We start from the raw sequence: 20,748 nt of genomic DNA, 5'->3' as shown, positions 1-20,748 counted from the left end.
TTATATAAAAGTGTATAATAATGTATAAAAGGGTCATTTTGGGTAATACTAAAAATATGAGTCATTTCGGGTAAATATTTTTTCACCCACAGCACACATGTGGATCCCCACCTTAATTTTTTTTTTTTTTAACATGAGTAAGAGGTGGACCCACCTTTTTTTATTTTTTTTTATTTTTTATAACATGAGTAGGAGGTGGACGACCTCCAAACTCATGCTTCTAATATAGTTAAAATTAGTTGCACCGGAGGATATAACATATAGTCAATGAGTTCAAATATTTTCAATATGTGTATAGATATGTAAAATAAAAAAATGAGTTAATGCTAAGAACCTAATGGTTGAATCCATCATATGTAAATTGTGAATTCGTTTCCACGCAATAGTGCATCCATCTTCTTAAAATCATGTATACAACTCTATAAAATTGTGCTGTACAATTATTGTTATGGACGAAATTTATAGATGGATGCAGGCGGATAATTTGTTTACTCTCTCTGAATAATAATCATAATCATGTAAGTAGGGGCTTCGCCATGCGTTTGAAACTAAACCAGTGTTTAGACATGCGTTTTCACTCATGGTTTCAACTTTTTTAAATATAAAATTTAACCCTTAAGTTTATATTTTATATTAAAAGACTCATAAGTTGGTAGATATTTTTTACAATTACCCCCATCAATCATTTACCAATCTCATTAACTTGCATCAACCTTTATTTATGTCTACTAACCTTTAATTTATGTAGGCGGATTATATTAAAGAGTAGTTACATTACTATTTATATTAAATTTTCATTTTTATTGAACTAAAGTTTAATTAATTGACGTTGTATTTTTTAGAAAGGCCTTCTAATAGTGTACTAATTTTGTTATGAACTACAATTTGCTCATTTGGTAAGATTGTATAAGAATTGAGAATGTTTTGATAGTTTTCATAATTTTTGAAAGTTTTATGTGTATAAGAGAAAATAAAAGTTAAAATATCCAAATTGCATCCAAATATTAATAAACGGTTCAAAATCTGATCATTGGGGCTCCCTAATTTTTAACCCAAAGTTAACCCGCCCAAGTCGCGTGTGCCACGTAGGCATCTAGCTCCAAAAGCTCAAGGCCCAGGGTTTTGTTTGCTGAGGTTCCTCCAATAGTCAGTTGGTGCAGCAGCCATGAAGCTCCTCAGAACCCTCTCTGGTACTACTACTGCTACTCCATCTCTCTCTCTATCTTAACACTCCTCATTTTTGTTCGTTCGTTTTTTCAGGACCCAGAAATCTACTCGCCCGAACTATAGGGCGTCGATACTTCGCGGCCACACCGGAAGAGTATGCCAAGAGAAACTATGCCAATAATGAGGCTGAATACAGCACTGTTATTGCCTCTCTCACTGCTCAGCGAAGGTCATTTTTACCAATTGAGTTGATTCATTTGAATTATGGTTACATACTTGTTAGCGTCATTATGCCCGTTGTGTATACGTATGATATGAATTAGGCATTACTGAGGTCATCTTCATCATTACTCCAGTTGATTGATTTGAATTATGGTTATATGACTTGTCAGAGGACTCGATTTATCTCACAGTGAGTGTTGTGTATGTATGACATGAATTTAGGCATTACTTGTTGAGGGATGTTTATGATGACATGATGCTAGATGGAGTAAAGCCAGAGAGAGATACATTTCATTCACTTCTTATTGGGACCATGAAAGGTGCTCGCTTGCAAGACGCTTTCTTTTTCCGTGATGAAATGAAAGCTATGGGCTTGGTCCCTGATGTATGTCTCCTTCCTAATCTTCTTAGTTGCTACCATATCTTAGTAGGCGTTTGGCCATACATTCCAAATATATTCAATTTTATTTGGAATTGTTGGAGTTAGAGTTGAAGATGGAGTTGTGTTTGGTTATACTGTCTTAAAAGAATATTTGGAATAATGTTCATGCTTGAATGTACTTAAACGCAACTTCTAAAGTGAAAAGTGAGCTGGAAACCAGATTAAAAGCTGTTTTCCAAATTTGAAATACAACTTCAAGTTGGATTGGAATTTATATGGCCAAACACTAATTTTCAAATAAAATGAAGAAGTATTCCAGAGAATATCATCCCCCGTATTTGGTAGGCCCTAGTCACCTCTGTTGTATTACTCACTTTTAATATTTGCCACAATGTGTAAGTTATACCCAGCCTTAAAATTATAATAACAACAAGGGTTGTTGTTTCTCTGCCGATATCACAGGTTGCTTTGTACAATTTCTTGATATCTACCTGTGGAAAATGCAAAAATTCTGAACAAGCAGTACGGGTATGTGTCCTTACTCTGTGTTGCAGTGTCCTTCTGCTTCATTTTTCTGAAAGTATCAACAGTATTATGATCCATTGAAGTAATTAATGTTGTTTTTCTTATTTGTAAGTAGTTTTTGGAAGAAATGAAGAGATTTGAAGTCAAGCCTACTGGACAAACCTATATTTGTCTCCTCAATGCATGTGCAGCTGCTGGTCGGGTAGACAGAGTGTAAGAAAGTTGCTCAATGGTTGCAACTCTATATATTGCTAATACACAATTGATCATGCCTACATGTGAAGGCATATGCTGATGTCTGCTTAGTTAGTTGCACAATTAGATCCTTCATGCAGTGGATAGTCTGGAATGCAGCAAATTCATTAGTAATTACCCAGGCATAACACCATGATAGGTTATCGTTCATTTGAATAAGAATATCTGCTTATTCAGTGAAATGATATTTGATTAATATGCTCCGGGAAGCTACTGGATATAGAGCCTTAAAGTTCCCTGAAGCGTCAAAACTTCTCTGCAGTCCTTGTTAATGCTTCAGTGTCATATTTCATCCAATCTTTGTTTACTCTGGCATCTGATTGGCTGCTCTTCTAACATTGCAGGTATGCAATTGTTCGGGACATGACTGCTGCTGGTCTTGGTCTGAATAAATTCTGTTATGCTGGACTTATAGCTGCTCACAAGAATAAGGAACCTGTCACGGATGATGTAGCTTCCAAGGTGAGCCACAAGTGCATCATGTGCTTTTACAAGTTTTCCATTTTTATAGTATTTTAACTTATTTGATTTTGTTATTTCTTGGAGTAGATTATTGAGCTAGTTGAGCAGTCCAAGGGTTGGTCAGCAGTTGAAGCACCTAGTGACATTCCTGTAAGATCCATGATGGGCATGTCTGAGGAAGAACTTTACAATATCCCAACTGCTGAATATGTTTTTCGGCGTGGTGGATTTTTAAATAGGGAATTCACAGTTTATCATGTTGCGTTTCATGCCTGTGCTGACCTAAAAAGTGTGGAGGTACCATACTTGACATTCACTAACAAGATCATTAGATGTAATTCAGTTTTGCTTTAATAGATATGGCTCAAATCCTTCTGTTATTTTTTCCTGTAAATTAACCTGCCAAACACTTGGCATTCATTTAATTTAGACGTTCCAATTCAATATGTTATGTGCAGTAGGCCTCGGATTCAATAAATATCTTAAATAATTGTATTCTATTTTGAGAACAGATAACATAGACCTAACGTTGTCTAATTATTTGAATGTGTAGTAAATTTAATACATTCAAGCATAGCACTTTTGGAAATTGTCTGGTCTAATCTTTATATGTGAAGACCTTTTGCAGAGATGCCCGAGGGCAAAAAAAAGTGAAATAAACCTTGAAGATTGAATTCAATTTTTTGAAGAAAACCTTAGTATGATGTCACAATGGAAAATTTTCGTGATAAAACAATCCTTAGTATAGCGTCATGCACATTTAAGTTTTAATGACACCAGTGGATCTTAAATCTGTAAAATAAGCAGTGTCAGTATTGTTAGGGATCAGATCAAGGTTGAGCGTACTATTGTCTCTACCGCAGTAAAGTCATTGAAGATTTTGGTGACTTCAATTTTTCCAAAGACTTTCTTTGACAAGCAAACAAACATTTTATTGAAACAAAAAAATTGACAAAGGTTGTGTTGTGAGTTACATCAGGATCCTTACGAAAATGACAATTTCCCTTTCTATGTCTTGGGAGGATGCTTAGTCATGTACTGTTTCTGTACCATCTCTGTACTTTAATAGTAAAAAAAGCCTTTACCGTATCAAAAAAAATAGAACATGCCCAACCTTAATAATTTGGCAATTCTCAGTTTGATCTTATGTTTCTTCTTCATGGCAGTCGATCGATGCACTTCTTGAGATGCTTAGCAAGGATGGTAAAACGCCTGATGTATTCATTTTGATGCAAACCATGAGGTATTGTATTAGATCCTCCTTTCAACTGTTTAGCTCTATTAAAAAAAAAAAAATGGCAGCCCGGTGCACTAAGCTCCCGCTATGCGCGGGGTCTGGGGAAGGGCCGGATCACAAGGGTCTATTGTACGCAGCCTTACCTTGCATTTCTGCAAGAGGCTGTTTCCACGGTGCAACCAACTGTTTAGCTCTATAAGTTGGTTAAAAGGGTTAGAGTCTTGTAAAGCTCACAATCCGTATAGAGGAGAGATTAGAAGTTTAGAAAGTATTTAAGCAACTTGAAATCACAGCATTAAATTATTAAGTCATACATAATGTAATCGCGCCATGAGGTTTGTCAGAGTTGGTTGACAGAGATGTTGTGTTCAGTATAAAAGTTTCTTGACATTGGATGAGACAGGGTGGTCCTAGTCTTGTCAGGCTCTGTGGTGATAACTCTAAAGCTTTTTTAGTTTCCTTCAAGGTAGGCATAAGCTTCATATGTTAGACTTCTATAAAAGCACATATTTTATTTCTACAAAAAGAGCAAACTCTGCAAACAAGCAGCACCATTCATAAATCCTTCGCAATGAAATGGCTCTCCGGAAATGTCCTTGGACTGTGAGCTTTTGATCTAAGTCCTTCAATTTTAATCTGTAAAATTTCCTTTTCCTCTTTCAATAGCTCTAGGTAAGTGTAAACACCTATACCAAGAGATGATGATGTAGAAAGCAGCTCTTGATAAAAGGAAAAGAGGTATTCGGAAACACGTGTTATATAGGGGATGGCTTAAGTATTTTTCAGGAAACTTATCCATAATTTGTATTTTACTTCCTGGTCAAGCACCAAGTAAACACTGTTGGCAAGAAGTGGGGAGGAGAAGGGGAAGCAACTGGGGGCATAATTGATTTACTTTAACTTAACATTCCTCCTCTCCTGTTGTTTGGTCCTCCGTTCCACTCTCTCTAGGAATGATTGAAAAAAGCTCATGTAGTCTGTAGCCTCCAGTTTTATATCCAAGCAAATGAGTGAAATATATTTATCCCTCGCCATTGCTTTTTGTGATGAAGTAAAATGATATCATTAATAAGCATCAGGATGATGCTAATAGCAAAAGATACTTCTCATCATTACTTTTCTTCCTGCAACTTTATTTTTTAGCATAAGTTCTTAAATAACCGTCCTAACAACTTTTGGTAGTATGTGATCAAACAAAAATATCCTCCCTTAGTTCCTTCAAGTGTCCAAGTTTGGCCTTTTATTTTCATGCCTTTTTATCATATTCTATCCACCGAGGGTCTTTCGGAAACAACCTCCCTACCTTCCATGGTAGGGGTAAGGTCTGCGTACAATCTACCCTCCCCAGACCCCACTTGTGGGATTACACTGGGTATGTTGTTGCTGTTTATTATATTCTATCCATTGAATGCACTTGGTCTGGCCGTCTGAGTAGCTGAAATATTTGATTTAGAGGGTGTTTGGATGGGCTTTTTTAAGTAGCTTATAAGGTAAAAGCCATAAGTTGGGGATACACAACTTTGAGTTTTTTTTTTTTTTTTTGATGAAGTAGCAGACTTTATAGAAAGGGCATCAAGAAGATGCAATAAGTACAAAAGAGGGATAGAGTCAGACTTTTTAGCTTATCTTTGTGGTTTAGGGCCTAAAGTGAGTGCGTAAAAGCACTTTTTACATTTCCCAAACATCACAAAAGAGCTTAAAAGCTATTTTAGCCAAAAAGCATGTAAAAAAAGGCAGTCCAAACACCATCTTAGAGGTTGCTTTGGATTCATGATCATCTTGCGAATTCCTATAAAGAGGGTTGGGCCACATTTATGAGCCTGTTAACTAAGTAACAACTGTTAGTCTACTTGGAAGCATTGGACTATTGGTCTGGCTTCAAGGCAGTCTATAATTTCATGCCAAGTTATATTTAGTTTATTTTGCGTTGTGCTTCATGTGTGAATCTGTTCATTCTTTTTACTGGAATAACCTTATCCAACCATTGCAGTGTGCTGTCTTCGCTGCCCAGTGTGGCTTGATTTATGTCATTTAAATATGTAATCTGTGTTTTACTGGACATAGCATTAAGCTACTGTCAAATGTGCAACTCTATCATGACTCCTTGTACTGTTATTTTTCAAATCTCCAGTTGAGTGCGAACCATGAAACTATGTTCACTAGATGTTCCCTTCATCATTGGTTAAAGATGCATTTGAACTAGCATTATTACTAATCCGTTATGTATCCCATGTATTCGGGAATCTGGGTGCATAATCCAAGAAACACACGTTACTGAAAACTTACCAAAATCAACGGTATTTCAAGTTTTACATAATTTTTCATAGTCTATAATTCATTTCTTTGATTCGCCTCCATGTGTTTGATTCTGTGTTTGTGCAGGTGTTATCTTCATTCTGGAGACCTACAACGTGGTCGGAAAATTTTTGAGGACTACATGAGTTCGGGAAAACCACCTATGATTGAATTATATGTGGTAAGTTCCAAAATACATTTAAGGCTGCACTATAGTCTTGCCTAGAAAGTTGGCGTTCTATCACAACATAACACCACCATATAAAGGACTTTGTACTCTAGTATATCTTCCTGCAGCTGTCATCTTAACTCCTGTATGGTCTTCTTTTTCCGGATAAAGAACTCATGCATGGTCTTTTTTTTCTGGATAAAGAACTCATGCATGGTCTTTTTTTTTCGGGATAAAGAACTCATGCATGATCTCCTTAAGTGGATTTTCTGCCATGATGCAAGAGAGCCAATTTAAAGGAGCTTATAAAAGTAATTAAAGTAGTTAAGCAGGAAACTTCTCCAAGCTGATTCTCATTTCTCAAATTTTATTTGGCTGTAGACACTTGTTGAGGGAGCAATGGTCGGTTACTCTCCTGAAGGGATGCAACTCGCTGAAGAGACATTGGTATGGTGTGTTTGACCGTGTTATAGCAATTTCTCATTATGTCAGAGTGGATTCGGCTTGATAAAGTTTCTTACTTGTGCAGGTAAATATGAACTCCAGGAACTTCTTCCTGAGTCCCAAAATGGGAAGTGATCTCCTTCTTGTTGCTGCGGGCGAAAAGGTGGGAAAGCAGAAAAGAAGAAGTTTTAGCCCTTAGCTTTCTCTTACATTTCTCTTTTCTCATCACATAACGAGTTATTTAATGTGTATTTAATGTCTGCAGACTGGTGGATATACCACTGCCAATCTGATATGGGACATGATGCAAGCTCGTAAAATTACACCAACATTTCCTGCTGTTCAAGCATATCATGATGGCTTGAAGGTGAGTTTTCTTTACTTGCTGACAGATCCATTGGTTCTTCCATAACGCTAGGGAAGGGCACTATTAGATAGTGCCAAGGTTTAAACTTTAAAGATTGCAAGCGGCTCTTAGATCCTATAACAAAGTTCTTAGCTGCTCCTGCAATTGGCAACCGAACTTCCAAAGTATCTTGTCCAATCAGGTCTACCTGATAACCAATACGGATTCATCCCCAAGTATATTCATGTCTTATGGTTTGTCTGGATCAGCAGTAAACTGCATGTACTTGCATTCTTGCAATTTGATTTTGTCGAAAGGTTGATATAGAATGGTGCAAAACTTGTAGCTCTGGTCCACCATTTGTGGTTATTCAAGAATAACTTCTCCAGCCAAGGTTGATAAATGTATGTTTTGATAATTTTTTGGTAAATTTCTGTGCATCTCAGGTTCGGGAGATACCAGCTGATGATCCAAGACTGCAACTAGTTTCTCGGACGTACAATAATCTGAGACAGAGATTTGGCGGGGGAGCTGGTATGGGAGCTGGACGACCGTAGACAGAAGATTGAGGCCATGCAGCAGCTAAATTGCCCTGAACCATTGGGTTCTTTTGTACCCTAGAATGTCTTGCCTTTTCCTGTTATTCCATAATATGGCCTATTTGCTCATGTACCACAGTCGAGCAGATACATAGATTGATTGACGTTGTTACGGAGGTAATGGGTTTGCTCGCAACCTGCTAGTCACACTTTTTTCTTGACTACCTAATGCTTAGAGGATGTATAAACACCAAGTCTTTCACTACTAGTATCTTATATCAATTTCATATTTTTAAATTTTTCTGAATAAAGACAATTTATACATTTAAATGTTGAGAAATCAAATAGTGTTAATTATCTAGAATTCGAATGGTAATACTTCTTAATATCCAGGTGTGTATTCATATTTAAACTTCTTAATCTTAAAATACATCTTAATATTCAGATTCAGACATATCACTTTTAATAAAAACAAATGAGGCCTAAGTGACATTCAACACAATTGTTTCAAATTTACTTAGTATTTATTAAAGGGCCTTTATTAAAATAAGTGGGGCTTATAAATTCTCATAATATATTTCTTCACATGTTTGTTAACCAAGACTTTTGTTTAATTATGATCCTATCACCACAAAAAAGAACAGGAAATAACAAGTTCTAGCGTTAAACTATTTACTGGTGCTAAATAATGACGAATTAACTACGAAGTTATGATTTTGTTGCAAAATAAGAAATAAAAGAAGTAGGATCTAATAGCCATACAAAACAAAATTCGTCGCGAAATATTAGGGCCCGTTTGGCCATAAATACCAAAAACTTTTTCACTTTTTTTGGAATTTTGAAGTTGGAGTTGGAGTTGGAGTCGTGTTTGGCCATAGTTTTTGAAATTGTAGTTTTTGGTGAAATGTAGTATAAAAAAGTGAAAAAAGTTGAAATTTTTTGAAAAACAAGTTTTCTTGTTTTTAGTGGGCGTTAGGCCATAAAAATTATTCACTTTTTTCCGGAGTTGTATTCCGGAATACTAAAAACAAGAAAAACTTGTTTTTCAAAATTTTTTAAGTTTTTTTCACTTTTTTACACTACATTTTACCAAAAACTACAATTTCAAAAACTATGGCCAAACACAACTCCAACTTCAAAAATTCCAAAAAAAGTGAAAAAGTTTTTGGTATTTATGGCCAAACGGGCCCTTAGTTTTCCGGAATACAACTCTGGAAAAAATGAATAATTTTTATGGCCAAACGCTAAAAGTAAAAAAAGTGAAAAAATTTCCGGAAAAAAGTGAATAATTTTTATGGCCAAAAGCCCACTAACAGGCGCCTTCATTTTAATAAATATTAGTGATGGACTTATAGTCTATTTGATCAAGTTTTTAAAATCAGCTTATTTTGAAAAGTGTTTTTTTTTTTAAAATGCTTTTCAAAAAAGTACTTTTGACGGAAAACAGTTTGTGTTTGGTCAATTAAATTAAAAAACACTTTTGAGCAGCAATTAGTGTTTGACCTAACTTTTAAGAAGTGCTTCTAAGTGTAATTTTCTCAAAAGTGTTGTTGGGTAAAAATTATTTTTTTAGCTTCTAAAAATATGCTTCTGCTACTTCCCAGTTTCTCCCAAAAGCTTGGTCAAACACCTCATTTTTTAAAAATAAGTACTTTGGGGAAAATAAGTTTGGCCAAACAGGCTATTAGTGACAAATTATCCGTTATTTTATTTATCCAAATATATTAGTAGGAAAATTTTCCTTGCTAATTTCTTAAAAACAAAATTTCAAAGGCTGTTCTAAAATAACGTTCCGTCGTAAGAATTACGCTCCCTCGTTAATTCTGTACTAAATTTTTTATTTAAATGGTTAAATAAGGCCTCATTTGTTTGCACTTATTGGAGTCTGAATCTGAATGGTTCAGACCTTAAGCCATTAAGTGCATTTGTTTGCATTGAGATCTGAGCACTTATTGGGTCTGAATAAGTCTTAATCATTAAGATCTTGAACCAAGTCTTAATATCATTAAGAGGTATTTTTGTATGAAACTTTTTTGTCACCAGCTCCAACCCCGACCCCAACCCTTCACCTCAACCCCATCCCCTCTTACTCTCTACTCTAACCCCACTCATCCACCTCAGCCCTACCCACCCTCCACTCTAACCCCACCCCACCACAAACCCCAATCCCACCTACCCCCACTCCCCACTACCCCCACCTCCCACCACCAACCCCACCCTCACTCCCCACCAACCCCTACCCCACACCAACCACCCCTACTCCCTACTACCCCACCTCTCACCACCAACCCCACCAACCCCTACCCCACACCAACCACCTCTCACCCCAACCACCCACTTACCCCTCCACCCCCACTCACCACCCACCATGACTACAAAATATCTCCACCATTACTAGTAGGGCTGGACATTTTTACCGAAACTCGAAAAACTGGACCGAATTAATTCAATTTTTCGGTGTTCGGGTTCGGTTTCAATTTTTAAAAATTTCGGGATTCGGTTCAGTGTTCGGGGTTTAGTATTCGGGTTTTCGGTTTAAACCGAAATATTATAGGTATTAAATTTAGGCCCAAAAGAAAATAACCCAAGTCCACTTTTATTCTTTTGTATCAATATTCAATTATCAGACATAACGTATCCCTAATTTCACTGAGTTCTCAATTCTCACTGTGTGCACTTCACTGCTCGCAGCTCAACAGCGGCGGCGACTGCTCTTCCAAGCTGGGCGGCGACTTCTCTTCCAAGTTCCGGCGGCGACAGAGTAAGTATTTCTCTCTCTCAGTTCTCCTAAGTCCTAATCCTTAGTCCGCACTTGTGGCGACGAATTCTCTCTCTCACACTTCTCCTAATCGACTTCATACCTGATCAAGGCTTCTGTGAGATAATATCGTGTTATTGTCGATGAGATAATTGTTTTAAATTATATATGGTGATAGATGAGTATATCTAAAAAAATTGCGGTATGTGCTGTTGAGATAGATTTCTGTAGTCAATAGTGCGCTTATTTTGATGATGAAATGGTAAAGATTTGACTATATTATTATTCTGGACTGTTCCAATTTTCCACTTTAGTTTCTTTTTGTAAAGACATTGCTATTAATTCTTTAATAAAATAGTCAGTGGGGACCAAAACCTACTGACCTTAATTTTTTTTTAAAAAAATGCTTCTGTGTTTAAACAGATACTACACTAGACAAGGTTGTTGTTTTGATAGCTGCTGAGCCTTTCTAATCGTTCTACTGGTGTGTTATGTTGGCTGAAACTTGAGTAAGTTTGGTGTTGTTCTTGCACTGAAATGACTGCATTTTGTTAAAAAATGAATGCTGAGTAACTGTGCTGCTGCTGCCACAGTTTCAGCAGCTGCAGCTGAAACTGTGGTGCTGAAAGCCTGAATTGAAAACACCGAATTGAAAAAACCAAAACCGAAACCGAAAGAACCGAACCGAACCGAACTAGTTTGGTTCGGTGTTTGGTGTCCACGTTCAAAACACCGAACCCGAAATAGCCGAACCGATGTATGAGAAAACCGAACCGAAGAACCGAACGCCCACCCCTAATTACTAGTGAACATAAATGTTTCATTTTTTTTATCAAATAATATATTATTTTATTTAATTTGTATTTATTTTCTACTATTTAGGTACTTTTTAATTTGAATTGTATATTTATTATGTTTAAATAAATACATTATGCACATTTAGATATTGAAAAACAAACAGTCTTAATGATTCAGTGTTCAGACCTAGAGACAACATCTTAATCATTCAGATGTGCATTCAGATTCAGACTATCTGACATCTTAATCTTAATGAAACAAATGAAGCCTAAGAGAAGTCTGTTTCTGTGTGAGTCTCCATGCTCACAATACCTCGTCTCTTTATTTGTCTCAGGCGAGGACTCCAAAATATTTCCATATTGGGCCTATTTTTTGCGGCCTTTTAACTTGAAAGCCCATTCTTGTTCTTGAGGTTAATAGTTAGGATTGTGAGTTAGTATTCCAGAGAGTTCCATCATACCTGTTCGAGTGGCCGCGAAATTGCTCTTCTTTCCGGCGGTGAAAGTTGCTCCTCTGTCATCTAATTCACTTGTACTTTCTCTGATTTTTTAAGGGCTTTGTTTTTGCTGCAACTTCATATATATAGCCTATAGCTTCAATCGTGAATTTGCTTTTAATGTTGCCTAGTACCTCGAAAATCGTGACGCTCATTCTACTTCTTTGCATGAATTTTGCACAAGGATTTAGGAGTCTAACTGTGATTTTGTTACTAAATCCAATTTTATGTTATTAGCGGGTGAGATAGTAGATATCTCAATGTTTTCCATCTATGACTCAATTTGTAGTTGAACCAAATAAAGTTTCTCGACGCAGTACTGTTGTAAAATGCTTTCCACAAATGAATGAAAGCAACTTGTTTTCCATTGCTTGATAGTAATTAGTAACCAGTGTTGCCAAAAGCGAAAAACGCAAAAAAGCTCTACGTTCTGTTGGGGCTTTAAGCGCAGGCTTCAATGAAAAAAGGCGCAAATGGAGAAAAAAATACACACACACATATATATATGTGTGTGTGTGTTTAGTCTAGGACTAATAATTATAAGCATGAATAACAAGTACATGGACAGAGAAATTGAAAAACAATAGCAATAGCGTGGAATATTAATTGTTTAGTGTCACCTCTTCAAGAAACGCTCATTCGCAAGGAAAAGCATGTCTTAGAACCTTGGTGACGACACTAAAGCGCACATTAAGCGAGGCAAAACACTCAACATGTTTTGGGCCTCGCTTCAAGGCTTAAGCACACGTTAAGCGCACCTTTGACAACAGTGTTAGTAACCAAAACAACATACAATGTGTGTAACTTTCCTATTATTGTTGTAGATTTTGTTCTTCTGAGCTACAGTCTATTTGGTGAATCCTAATACTGTCCTAATTTATGTTTCTAAAATACATTGGTAATTATTCTTGTAGCTTTAGCGGACAAATTCCACTGTAGCAGAAGATTTATCTGCTAGGCAGAACTGGTATTCTCCTTCAGTGGTATCATTTTCATTAGATGGGTGAGAAAGATTTGGAAATTGAGGAAACAAGTACAGCACGTGGAGAAGAACAGAGGGGAGATGAAGCTAAAACAGAGGTGCGAAAAGTTAAAAAGAAGAAAAAGTCTTTTAAAGGTGTGAAGGTGGAAAAACGTGGAGTTTGTCACGTAAGTAGAGTACCACCTCGTATGGACCACGTGAAACTTCGTCAGGTTCTTTCTCAGTTTGGAGAAATTCAAAGAATATATCTTGTACCTGAAGGTTTGTTGAGTTCCTTATTTATGCTCTTATATCTTCACTACTTTTCATTTGATCAACATCATCAGAGATATTGGTTAAATGCTTCACTATGCAGCATGTTTTCCCTCCTCCTCAGCTTAGTTGTCTTTTTTATTGCTTGCATATAGCTGCTGCTGCTCAAATGAATCGGAAACGGGCAGGTGGGTTCCGAGGGCAAGCATTTTCAGAAGGGTATGTATTACTTTGAGGTTTCTGTGAACTAAAATCAGATTTATCTGTTATTTATCCTTCATTACAAATTTACAATGATGAATTCTGCATCTTGCATCTGCAAGATTATGACATTTGTTACCGAAAATAATTAAACTATCATCTATATCTGTAGGTGGATTGAATTTACGAAGAAGAATGTTGCCAAGAGAGTCGCAAATATTTTAAATGGTCAACAGATGGGTAACATATTTTTCTTGGCAATGCCTCTCTTTTCTTTCTTTTCCAGTTTAAGGAATTCTATTTAGACATTCAGGCTATTTACATAGCTTTCCAGCTTTTTGCTTCTATTTGGTTCATAGGGTACCATCATAGCATCTTGCAGCAAGTTTGGCAAGTATTTCTATTTTCTTTTTGAGTTGACTAGTTATTCTGCTTGTTACACATATTTTAGGGGGAACACCAATAATTCAGATACTAGCCAAAATTTTGGCTTCTATTACGGGTAGACGAACATGGTTGTGCTGCATTATACCATTTGTGTCATAACAATAGTAACATAATGACTATCATTGTTTGTATTCTTCAGATTCAGCTTTCAACTTCTTCTTTTTCTATTTCATCCAAAAAAAAAAAACTACTTCTTTTTCTTACATGTGCAGTGACGTTGAGAGTTTATTGACTTTATTGTCAAATTTCTGGTTGTATAGGTGGAAGGAAAAGGTCATCATTCTATTATGACATTTGGAATGTCAAATACTTGTCTAAAATCAAATGGGATGATGTTACTGATGAAATTGGTACGCTGTTATTTTCAATTTATTGGGTGATGTTACATTCTTCAGTCTCCATTCACAGCTTAATTGATGCCTTACAAACATTTTGCAGCACAAAGGCACGCAGTTCGTGAGCAGAAACTAGCTTTGGAGCTTTCTGCTGCGAAGAGGGAGCGTGATTTCTACCTTACACAAGTTGATAAATCTCGTGCTTTAAGTTCTATTGAAGAACGAATGAAGAAGGTCAGTGATCCATTTTTAATGGATTCTCTAGCGTGGAAATAGTTGTTAAGCAGCAGTTTTTGAACTCACTCGATTGAGTTTCTTATTTATCATCTCCTTTTTGAGTTTGCATTCTTTAAATAGTAGTTATAACATGAGACAGCTTTATTTTTTCATCGATAACTTCTGATGTATATTGCTAATATATCAATTGATGTTAGAAAAAGTCTCTTCTAGCAAAATTAAAAAAATTAAAGATGTTACTTTTGTGCCAAATAAAGGGGTAAATTGAGTTGCCCTCTTTTCCTCACCCCAAATTATTATTACTTGGTGTAATGTATTACAGCCTTATGTTCAGTTTTAGTTTAGGTATTTGACCAGTCAGTTTCATCTTACCTCATGCAATATATCTTTCAGAACCGTGTAATATATTAATCCTATACGTTTAATTGTTCCATCTTTTCAGAAGCAAAAGGTGCAACAGGAATCTGGGGTAATTTCTGATTTCCCAAGTGAAGAGTTTGCGCCAAAGGTGATACGGCAGTTTTCCCAGAAAAAACCTGTGGCAGATGAAGCTGGAAAAATCAAGCCTAAGCTGTCTAAGGACGTTTTAGCCGGAGTAAGTTCCCTTTCCACCCATTCACCCCCATTTCTTTTAAGAAGAGCGGGGGAGAAAGACTTGCTAATGTTCTGATAGAGGCTGCTCTTCATTTTTTACAGGTATTTGGTGGTCAATGATAAGGGTGTAGGAGAGTGCAAAACATTTCAGAAAGCGTGCTTACTAATTTCTTTTTTTCCAACTACACTTTAAATTTTGTCGCCTACATCTTGGCTGTTATTAGATGTTGGAATTATAAGTGAACCTCGAGCAAAATTTTATTTTTATTAGCAGTTGGTTGTAGATGTATTAATTATGGTTGTTGTCTAAAATATATAAATCAACTTATCTGAATTTAAATGAATTACTATATTTCTCACGGATCACTGTGTATGAATCATAGCAGCTAACATCTTAAAACTGCTACGAACTATGCGATTGTGCAATCTTTGAGGAATGATGCGCTATGACCCTAACTTAACCTGTCCAAGCCGTTCTGACATTCAAAAATCATCGGCCTTGGGTTGAACTGTGGCCCACGGTTAATTTTTAGATGCCCAAAATTTCCTTCCAAGACTATGGCCGAAAGTTGAGCAAGTACTATAGAAATTTACCCAAATATTCCTGTTTTAGGTCATCATTGCGATTTTGTCCCTACCTTTAGAAGTTGTGCAATTATAACTTCTGAGATTGATAAACATTAGATCGTCATCTCACGTCTACAAAAGTTTTAGACTGGTCTAACTTTTTCATATAAGTTTTAATTTGCTCAAAAGAAATCTTGTTTAGACTGTGGTCCAATTTTTTCATATAAGTTTTAATATGCTCAAAAGAAATCTTTATACCATAGTCTAATAGATTCATAAATTGCGAGAGAAATTACTAAGAGTTATGTACTAACAATAGTCCCTAAAAGGGATTACGAGCAAAATTTTCTGCTACATAAACCCTAGGAATTTGGGCTTCCTAAGAAGACATGCAAGGATGGGCAATTCGCAGAATTGCCCTTTTTTTGGGGTGGTCTTTAAATTTTGCCCTCATATTTAAAATCTTTAAATTTTACCCTTCGGCTAAAACCCATGGTTTCAGGTTCGAATCCACACACAGTCAGAAATTTTTAAAAAAAATCGCAAGACAGAGTTTAAATTTTGCTATGCTCCCACCGACATACACTTGTGAAGGAATTACTAAAGTTATGCTGGACCTGGCATACTTATGCCTTATGGGCAGACTTAGCATAAGTATGTCGGGTCTAGCATAACTTTGATAATTCGTTTACAAGTTTATGCCGGATCCGACATAAAAGTATGCCCCCACCGGCATAAACTTGTGAAGGAATTACTAAAGTTATGCCGGAGAGGGCATAACTTTTCCTCAAGGCATAGTTTAGTTATGCCTTATGGGGTAAAACTTTTCCTTAAGGAACTATGTCTTATGGGGCAGACTTTTAATTAAGGCATAACCAAAAGTATGTCTTATAAAGTTATGCCTTAAGGAAAAGTTTCGCCTTATGGGGCATACTTTTAGTTATATTTTATGGGGCACACTTTTAGTTAAGGCATAACTAAAAGTATGCCCCATAAGGCGGAACTTTTCCTTAAGGCATAATTAAAAGTTTACCTTAAAAAGTAAAAAAAAAAAAAAAAAATATGTCTCAAGGCAAAGTCTGCCCCCTCCGGCATAACTTTAGTTTTTCCTTAAGAATTGTATGCCGGATCCGGCATACACTCCCCTCAGCCCTGCCTTGCGAAATTATTTTTTTATTTTATGCCTGAGCGGGGGTTCAAACTCAGAACCTCAGGTATCCAAGCGAAGGGCAAAACTTAAAGAACACAAATATAAGGGGCAAAATGTAAAGACCACCCCAAAAAAGGGCAATCCGTGCAAAAAAATGTGCAGGGATTCGTAGACGGGCTTCTGAAAACTCACATAAACTAGAAGTTGCACGCCATGTGAGTTTATACTCTTTGTTCTCCTGTTTTTTTTATTCACACATCCCCAAGTGTATTGGTATCTCCTTAATACTGTCTTATGTTTAATATCTAGAAAATATCCATCAATATAGCAAAAGAATACCCAACAAGGTACTTGGTATTATTATGGTCTTAAACTGCGCACTTATTTGAAGATGCATCTATATTGAGATGTTTAAGTAGACACTCCTTCCGTTCACTTTTACTTGTCTATTTTCGCATATCAAGAAAAAAATAATTTATTTTTCCTGTTTTGCCCTTAACAATAATTACTCATTCCAAATCATTTTTCAAATCTAATTAATATGGGTATCATGATAATATACACACTTCATTTATTATTTCTTAAAGGATGTGCAAAGTCAATAGTGACCAAGCGAAGTGAACAGAGGGAGTATTTTCTTAAATTAACATATGATCAAGTCTAACTAACCAATGAGATCAAACTAGGCATTAATAAATTGCATGATAACTGCACTGAAAGAAAGAGATATCATTAATCAATGTTGTGGTTGGCCGAAAGAATGTGCTGTTATATAAATAAGGAGGATAACTTTAACGTTACAATATTAATATGACTTGAAAAGAAGAAAGAATCGGAAATCGTCTAAGAATTTAAATTGTGTCCCTATATGTCTACACCAACTGCATCAATCTACAATTTTATTATATATCTTTGTGATTTTAGTACGTGTATTCACACGGATTGTTACAGTTAAGAAAGAAAAAAAAGCTAATGAAGTTTCCAGTTTCCATCATCACATGGAGAACAACCCTCTTGAGCAATGTCAGTAATCTGAAGTCCACTGTCATAAATCTCTCCATTTTCCCAATTTGCTGGCAACACTGATTTTGCCCAATTCCATTTGCCATCATACCCTGCTGTCACCACAAACCTAAATTGCAATGCCCCACTTGGCACTCTGCTTGTGTCCCAAATTGCTCCGTGGTTTCGGGTCATGAAGTTCCAGTTCGACGATCCAACCTATTAACATATTAACAGATTAATTGATTCGATCCATTTTTGACCCATTCAAATTTACTCATCAAAAGACAATATTGAGATGGAGTTGATTTTTATTTTTTTTTATTTTTGGGAGTGGGGGTGGGGGGTGGATTTTTACCTGAGCTACATCAACACCAACAATTTCAGTTTGACCACCTTGGTACAAGAAGCTTATAGCTAGATAATGTGGTTTCTGGCTTGATTCTTCTACTCGAATAGCCAAATTCTTGCCTTTGTAATCACAAGGAACTCTGTCCCCACCAAAATAAGTACAATATTAGTATTTGCATCGTAAACTCTTATCCATTTAATTAATCTACTCAATAACACGTATACACATATCATTAATTGAATTAAACTGGACATGTTCAATTCACCGTTACTGTTTTAATTATGGACTAGTACTATATGTCTGGTCAAGTGGGGCATGTACGATGCCTCCTTTATGTCAAATTTTACAAATTGTTTTTTTTATGTGTTGGTAGTTTCAACTAAACCACCAAATATACCGTTAGTACAGTACGCTGATTCAGACAAGTACCGTAAAGTTAGTACCGTCGGCTTCCAGTAAACAAAACAACTATTATCCCAAAAAAAACTCTTTATTTTTATTTTTTTTATCTTAGAAACTCATACATATCCATTTTCTTATGGTACGTTTAGAAATTGTATTCTGAAATATATCAGGTTTAATTTATAATGCGTTTTTTTTAACTACGAACCTTTTGTATTCCACGTCAGCAATGCCCAATTTGAGAACGTCTTTAGCTTTTCCTGTATTGGCCATAGCCATAAAAGCTCTGCTACTTATCACAAAATCAGTCTTGTTATTGGTGTTTAGATCAGTTACAATTACAGTTGTGCCCTCTTTTGAACATATTTTTGGGTGCTTGCATCTCATCTGCAATTCAAACAAATATATTATTCATATTTAGCAATTTCAAGAAAAAAAAACCTTATTATATGCAACCTGATCTTACAATTCTACAAGAGACTGTTTCCCCAACTTGAAATTAAATTTTTAATGATTGAGGATTAACCTGATAACAAGCACCACAACCAGCGCCATCTTTGTGAAGGCTAGGAATAGCAGCAGCAAGGCGGCCCCCATAAAAGCCGATTGCTAAATTTCCATAACCACACGCACCAGCTGCAAAAGTTGGAAATGAAATTTAGATAAACAAACAAAGAATATGTTACTTAATATTGATCAAAATGAAGGTAATTAAAAGAGGCTTACACTGAAGGGCAGAAGCACTAGAAAAGTAAGCAACTTTGGATTGATGAACACAGCGATCACAGGCTGTAACAGAGGAGACAATAAGGAAGAGAAGGAAAATGATAGCCATAATATTGTTTTTGTTTTTTTGGACACTTGAAGAAGGATTTGAATGTTTTGACTTACTAAATGGTGAGTACTAAGGCCTTTATATAATAGTTTGAGATAGTGGAGATGTTAAGTGGGGTTAATTAATTGGTGCACTGAACTATCCTTTCTATTGTTTTTACCATAAACAGAGGAAAGTTAAACGAATAAATAAGCGCAAACACATGATGGAAGAATAGGAATATAGTGTTTAATACGCGGTGGAATGAAAGGAATAACTATAATGACTTAGGGTGTGTTTGGCACGGAGGAAAATATTTTTTAAAATGTTTTATAATTTGTTGATCAAGATATTTTAAAGAATATGATCTTTAGAAAATTAAGTTTTTTTTAAAAAAAAAAAAAATGAGGAAATTACTTTTTTGGTAGGAGTAGAAAAAAAAAGTTTCATAAATGATATTTCATGCTGATTGTCTCCGTCCAACCCTACCTTGTTATCGACACTCGCCCTACCCCAATAGCATTTGGCTAGGTTATATATAAGTGGTTTATGGATATTTCCTTCGTTTCTACTTATGTGATACTTTTTTATTATCAAGATTCAAGAGTTAATTTGACTAATTTTCGAAGTTAAATTGAATTAGATCAATACATATTTTAAAATTAAAATTAGATATTAAAAAATTATACGAAACTTACTATAAGTTATAAGTCTTTACGAAACGTACTATAAGTTACAAGTCTTCTCATGTCAATATAATGAGAAAAATTATTTTAAAAATATTGATCAAAGTTCACATAATTTGAATCTCGAAAAGCGAAAAAAGACACATAAGTTGGAACAGATGAAGTAATTTTTTCTGCTTCCTGATCAAACACTAGAAAATAAATAAGAAAATCACTTAGTTTTTTAGAAATCATTCGTCCCGGTAAATAGGTTTTCTTCCTACCAAACACACCTTTATAATAGATTGAAAGGATATATAGTGCGATGTCGACAGTTGACACTTGACGCCACCCAGACCCAGCTGCGTATGCCACATTTACAGCTGTGGTGTGAAAACCACTGGCTTTAGTCCGCATTTACATATACTCGTATTGCTTCTGCCCCTTCTTTTTCCCTTAGAGTGACCCACTTTAGTTATTGAATTATGTGTGCGGTTTATCTAAAATAGGTGAGGACAATATAGTTTTATTTAATTCATTATAGGTTTTATAAAAACTTCGTCACTTGCTTATACTGCATATCTCAGGCACGAAATAAAGGAGCAGATAGCCACACTAGTTAAACTATGACAAATTTCTCATAATATAAAATA

At 35.7% G+C, this 20,748-nt stretch overlaps 3 protein-coding genes across 4 annotated transcripts; 2 read left to right on the top strand and 1 right to left on the bottom strand.

The window, feature by feature from the left end:
• Positions 1-1,033: 1,033 nt before the first annotated feature.
• Positions 1,034-8,373, top strand: LOC132599377 (pentatricopeptide repeat-containing protein At4g35850, mitochondrial-like). Its single transcript, XM_060312718.1, has 13 exons — positions 1,034-1,190; positions 1,261-1,396; positions 1,612-1,774; positions 2,234-2,299; positions 2,412-2,509; positions 2,896-3,013; positions 3,101-3,310; positions 4,180-4,256; positions 6,633-6,726; positions 7,096-7,161; positions 7,244-7,321; positions 7,424-7,525; positions 7,951-8,373. The coding sequence occupies exons 1-13, from the start codon at positions 1,166-1,168 to the stop codon at positions 8,059-8,061; spliced, it is 1,344 nt and encodes a 447-aa protein (XP_060168701.1). The 5' UTR covers positions 1,034-1,165; the 3' UTR covers positions 8,062-8,373.
• A 2,273-nt stretch (positions 8,374-10,646) lies between these two features.
• LOC132599376 (pre-rRNA-processing protein ESF2-like) lies at positions 10,647-15,502 on the top strand. 2 transcript variants are annotated; one of them, XM_060312716.1, is made up of 8 exons: positions 10,647-10,804; positions 13,010-13,338; positions 13,485-13,548; positions 13,703-13,770; positions 14,238-14,327; positions 14,416-14,546; positions 14,992-15,144; positions 15,246-15,502. In XM_060312716.1, the coding sequence occupies exons 2-8, from the start codon at positions 13,095-13,097 to the stop codon at positions 15,261-15,263; spliced, it is 768 nt and encodes a 255-aa protein (XP_060168699.1). In that variant the 5' UTR covers positions 10,647-10,804; positions 13,010-13,094; the 3' UTR covers positions 15,264-15,502. The 2 variants fall into 2 exon arrangements, with proteins under 2 accessions (XP_060168699.1, XP_060168700.1); XM_060312717.1 differs by lacking the exon at positions 10,647-10,804 and adding an exon at positions 11,971-12,130.
• Positions 15,503-17,608: 2,106 nt separating this feature from the next.
• Positions 17,609-19,515, bottom strand: LOC132599375 (expansin-like A1). Its single transcript, XM_060312715.1, has 5 exons — positions 19,343-19,515; positions 19,143-19,252; positions 18,825-19,003; positions 18,221-18,353; positions 17,609-18,081 (listed from the first exon to the last, which is right to left on the bottom strand). The coding sequence occupies exons 1-5, from the start codon at positions 19,449-19,451 to the stop codon at positions 17,830-17,832; spliced, it is 783 nt and encodes a 260-aa protein (XP_060168698.1). The 5' UTR covers positions 19,452-19,515; the 3' UTR covers positions 17,609-17,829.
• Positions 19,516-20,748: the final 1,233 nt, after the last annotated feature.

This window comes from Lycium barbarum, chromosome 6, assembly GCF_019175385.1.
Source record: "Lycium barbarum isolate Lr01 chromosome 6, ASM1917538v2, whole genome shotgun sequence".
NCBI classification, from domain to species: domain Eukaryota; kingdom Viridiplantae; phylum Streptophyta; class Magnoliopsida; order Solanales; family Solanaceae; genus Lycium; species Lycium barbarum.
Note: the sequence above shows the minus strand (reverse complement) of the source record. Positions and strands in the feature narration are given on the sequence as shown.